The 4,485-nt window shown below is 54.8% G+C and overlaps 2 protein-coding genes across 2 annotated transcripts in view; one reads left to right on the top strand and one right to left on the bottom strand.

Moving 5' to 3' along the window:
- The window catches only part of NCCRP1 (non-specific cytotoxic cell receptor protein 1 homolog (zebrafish)), a 4,120-nt gene extending 3,611 nt beyond the window's left edge, over window positions 1–509 (top strand). Inside the window, exons 5-6 of the mRNA XM_003802139.2 lie at window positions 80–218; window positions 340–509. Coding sequence (XP_003802187.1) covers window positions 80–218; window positions 340–480 — 280 coding nt within the window. The 3' untranslated portion in view covers window positions 481–509. The remainder of the gene's footprint in view (window positions 1–79; window positions 219–339) is intronic.
- Window positions 510–2,317: 1,808 nt separating this feature from the next.
- SYCN (syncollin) lies at window positions 2,318–3,342 on the bottom strand. Its single transcript, XM_012812908.2, has 2 exons — window positions 2,948–3,342; window positions 2,318–2,378 (listed from the first exon to the last, which is right to left on the bottom strand). Exons 1-2 carry the CDS (start codon window positions 3,334–3,336, stop codon window positions 2,318–2,320), a joined length of 450 nt encoding a protein of 149 aa, XP_012668362.1. The 5' UTR covers window positions 3,337–3,342.
- Window positions 3,343–4,485: the final 1,143 nt, after the last annotated feature.

The raw sequence follows: 4,485 nt of genomic DNA, 5'->3' as shown, positions 1-4,485 counted from the left end.
GAATGGGGAATGGGACTAGAGCTTGGGGCTGGGTTGTTGAGACTGCAGCAGCAACTAAAGGCCTGGACCCCACCTCCAGGTTCGAGGACAGCCGGCTGGACATGTGTGTCTATGAGCTGCACGTGTGGCTGCTGGCAGCAGACCGCCGCACGGTCATTGCACAACACCATGTGGCACCCCGGACTTCTGGGAGAGGCCCCTCTGGCCGCTGGGTGCAGGTGAGGCTTCCTGTCCCAGTCCTCACCCCCAGACATGTGTTTGTCTCCCAAGACCTGGGGAGGTGGGGAGCAGGTCTGTGGGTCCCTGGTAAGGACTCTTCCTAATCCCGATGATGCACAGGTGTCCCACGTATTCCGCCATTACGGCTCTGGCGTGCGCTTCATTCACTTTCTGCACAAGACCAAGAACCGCATGGTGCCTGGTGGCCTGCAGAGGACGAGGGTGACAGACTCCTCCGTGTCCGTGCAGCTGAGGGAGTGACTGGCTGAGCCCATGCCTGTCCTCGCCCCTTGTCTCATCTAACCACCTGACCCCCCAGATGTTACTTAATTCCACTGAGTCCCTTAGCACCACCTGCTCCCATGGGGCCCCTCTCACCTCCTAGGCCCCTCAATCCTGTCTGGTTCTGGGTTTCCCATCTTTACACGTCCTGGTGTGTCTGACTCTCCAAGCTCTGTGAGGGCAGGGGCCCCGCCTTTCTTGTCAGAGAGCAGGTGCTCAATGACCCTCAGCTGAGTAAATGAATAAATAAATATAGGTGCCCAAGGATGCATCCAGTTTCTGCTCCTTAGAATTTCTCTCAGTTCATCTTCTGTCCACACACTCTCTAGCCCTTGACCCTCCAGCATCTTAAAAACCTGTGTACCGGCTCGGCACCTATAGCTCAACCGGCTAAGGCGCCAGTCACGTACACCTAAGGTGGCGGGTTTGAATCCCCAGCCCGGACCCGCCAAACAACAATGACAGCTGCAACCAAAAAATAGCCGGGCGTTGTGGCAGGCGCCTGTAGTCCCAGCTACTTGGGAGGCGGAGGCAGGAGACTCGCTTGAGCCCAGGAGTTGGAGGTTGCTGTGAGCTGTAATGCCACGGCACTCTACCCAGGGGGACAGCTTAAGGCTCTGTCTCAAAAACAACAACAAAAAAAACACCTGTGTAACTTGACCTTGTGCACCAACCTTGACCTCTGATCCTGTCACGCATCTCCAGTGGATGGACTCTCAGCAGCTCCACTTAACCTCTCCTCCTGTATCTCTGACTCTCAGAGTCTCCCCTACTCTCTCCAGCTGTTCCCAGGTGTCATTCTCCAGAGCAGTCCCCATATCTTTCCTCCCAGGACCCATTGTGTATCTTTTCCAGCTTCCCCAGAGTCCCCAAACCCAGGTATCCATCAAGGTCCCTCATCTGTGGGGGTAATGGGGACACACATTGCCACCAAAATTGAAACAGGAAAATCTGATCTGAAGTGTTCTCTATGTATGGGGGAGGCGCTATTGAAAGTATTTAACACCCTGTGTGTCCTGGGCTCCAGCCAGATCACTCTAGGGCCTCTGGCTCTAGCCTGGGGCAGAGTCCTAGAAGACCCTCTATTATCCCATGCAGGAATCAGATGGGGTCTACAGGGACCCGGGAGGCTAGAACAGCTCAGAGAAGGGCTGTTTAACAAAAAGGGTAAAAAGCATTTCAACCTTTAACAATCAGCCAGCATTCTCCACACGCGCCATACATATGTCCTTCTGTGGATGCAGGTCTTGTGCATGCCTAAAACTGTGTCAGAATCTATGGTGTGTCCCCATCCATGGCATTGTCCTAGGTATGGGCTGACCCATAGCTGCTCTTTACCCCATCCCACCCAGTCCTGTGTGGACTTGGGTCCCAAGTATAAGCAGATGGCAGACACTGACAACTTCACATAGGCTGTATTTCAGGGAAGGTGATGGGGCAGGCAGAAAACCTCTCCTTCTGGTTCTTGGGACCTGGAGCAGCCCCCAGGGACAGGTCAAGTGAGGGGCTGTGTTGGAGGGTGCAGATGAAAGACCTCCAAGGCATCAGGAGCACCTGCAACATAATAAAAAATTTCCATCAGGGTGTGCCAGGAGCTCAGAGATCCGGAATATGGCAGGTTCTAGAAGTCTGAGGCAGTGTGGGAGTTGAGGAATCTTGAACTGAGGCTCCAAATTCAGGAATTAAGGGTGGCCTGGAAGAGTTTGGGGATGGGAGCTCTTGGGGAACAGGGAGAGCTGGGATGGGTTTGTGGGGTGCCACCACTGGGATCTAGGGTCCTAGTGCCAATGAGCTTGGATATAAGAGCAGGGAGGGCTCAGGGCCCTCCAGGGTTGAGACTGTGGGCTGTGGGACTGGTTTTAGGGGCCAAGGCTGATCTAGAAGGTCCAAGTGGGTAGGAAGCATGAGGGCTAGACCAGTCCTAGAGTTGAGTCTGGAGTCTTGAGGTCTGGGTCAGTTTTAGAGTCTGCGAGTCCTAGAGTAGTAGGGTCTGAAGTTTTCAGATCTGATGATCTGGGAGCAAGGAATGACTTTGGTTCAGAAGGCTCTAAAGTGAGGCGGATGCTGAGCTCCCATGGCTAGAGTTAGCCAGCCCTGCCTGGGGATGCAGCTATGGGTACAGCCTGGAGGAGGATTCGGTAAGGTGGGGACGGGTGCTCCCAGAATGGAGGCTGGGAACTGGGTCACCTTCTGAGCCTGGGAATAGGAGGGGCAGGGGCTGCAGGTAGGGTGGGACTGGGGCCCTGGGGGGTGCAGAGAAGGTGGACCTGGTTTGGGTGTGGACTCTGAGGAGGGGGCCTCCAGGGCTGATGAGGGGGTGGGGTGGGGTGATCTGGTTATCCCTTTTGAGAAGGAATTTGGAGGTGTGGACCCGCCTTTCTAATGGGGTGCTGGGTTTGAGGGGGTCTGTGTGGAGGTGCAGCTGGGTCTGGGGACAGGCGGGCACCTGCAGTAGAGCGCCGAGATGGAGTTGGCCCAGTCTCCGAAGATGCCCTTGCGGTACTCCTCCAGGCGCGGGTAGGCGCCGGCCGAGAACTTGCGCGTCTTGCCTCTCTTGCCGGGGAGGGACCACACGGTGAGCTCGCAGCGCGGGGCCACCACGAGCGAGGAGGCGGTGTTCGCCCAGTTCGAGGGCAGGTAGGGCAGGTCGGTGCCCGGCTCCAGCGACAGCTCGGCACCGGAGCAGCAGTTTTCGTAGTAGGGGTCACTCTTGTCATAGAGCTTGGCGCACATGCGCGTCCCGTCCTCTCTCTTGAGGTCGCTGGGCACCGGGCAGGCGCCCAGGGCACAGGGGACAGCCACCAGGGCCAGCAGCAGCGGACACAGTGGGGACATGGCGACACTGCCAGGCTGCGCCCTCCGCGCGCTTTTAAGCTCCTGAGCCGTGGGAAGGGAGAAGCTGCGAGATAAGAGCTCCAGAAGGAAAGAGGGGAGAGGCAAGGGAAGGGGGAGGGCGGCCCCTCCTCCCGCAGGAGCCGGAGACCCGCCTAACCCGGCTCAGAAACCCGCATCTGACGAGTGCAAAGAAGGGGGCTGTGTCCATATAAAACTCAGCACCTTAAGTTGTTATATGACAACGTTATAAAGTCAGTAAAGAGGACTTGAAGAGGAGCCCTTTGCAGTGCAGAGAGCAGCGTAGGGTTGACAAATAAGTAGGAAGAGCTGTTAAAAATTGACAAGGAATAGAACAACCCTCCCTCTAAATAAGGGGAGGCTCATTGAGGAGGCGGGAGGGAGAGGCTGGGGTAAGTTCCCTCCTTGAGAGGCAGGAACTTGGGAAAGGAGTTGGCGATAAGAAGAGAGGCTGGGGGGGGGGAGAAGGAGAAAGGGGAGGGAGCAGGGAGCCCCCCCACCAGCCAAGGTTGGAAATCCAGAATCTGTGAAATATAAGCTAGATGTATTTGCATAACCCTTTAAAAATATTTGGAAGACAATCTACAAAAGGCTTGGGGAAATTTTTGCAACATTTTGGACAGCATAAAGTTATAGCTATAATATGTAAAGAGTGCTTACAAATTGACAAAAAAAATCACTCCCCACCACATACACACCCTAAGAACATGGCCAGGAGGCGGAAAGGGAGGGAAGAGGCTGCCATGTCACCCTCATTCCAGGAGTCAGGAGACTTTCTTAACTAAGGCTGAAAATCTTGAATCTATGAAATAAATGGTGGATCTGTTGAGCTGTCTAACATTTTAAAACTTTTTGGCTCGGTGCATGTAGCTCTGTGGCTATGGTGCTGGCCACCTGCACTGGAGCTGTTGGGTTTGAACCCAGCCCAGGCCTGCCAAACAACAATGATAACTACAACAGCAACAAGAAAATAATAGCCAGGCCTTGTGGTGGGCACCTGTACTCCCAGCTACTTGGGTGTCTGAGGCAAGAGAATCACTTAAGCTCAAGAGTTTGAGGTTGCTGTGAGCTGTGATGCCACAGCACTCTACCCAGGGCAACACAGTGAGAGTCTGTCTCAAAAAAAAAAAA

The sequence above is a fragment of the Otolemur garnettii genome, unplaced genomic scaffold (assembly GCF_000181295.1).
Source record: "Otolemur garnettii isolate 467f Iridium unplaced genomic scaffold, OtoGar3 scaffold00233, whole genome shotgun sequence".
In the NCBI taxonomy this organism is placed as follows: Eukaryota; Metazoa; Chordata; class Mammalia; order Primates; family Galagidae; genus Otolemur; species Otolemur garnettii.
This window is presented reverse-complemented; position numbering and strand designations above follow the sequence as displayed.

Excerpts from the sequence above, each read along its gene's own strand:
- SYCN (XM_012812908.2), bottom strand. The coding sequence starts at position 3,336 with ATGTCCCCACTGTGTCCGCTGCTGCTGGCCCTGGTGGCTGTCCCCTGT. Across the intron at positions 2,379-2,947 it reads ATCTCGGCGCTCTACTGCAG|ATCAGCCTTGGCCCCTAAAA; the intron begins GTGCCCGCCTGT and ends TGGACCTTCTAG.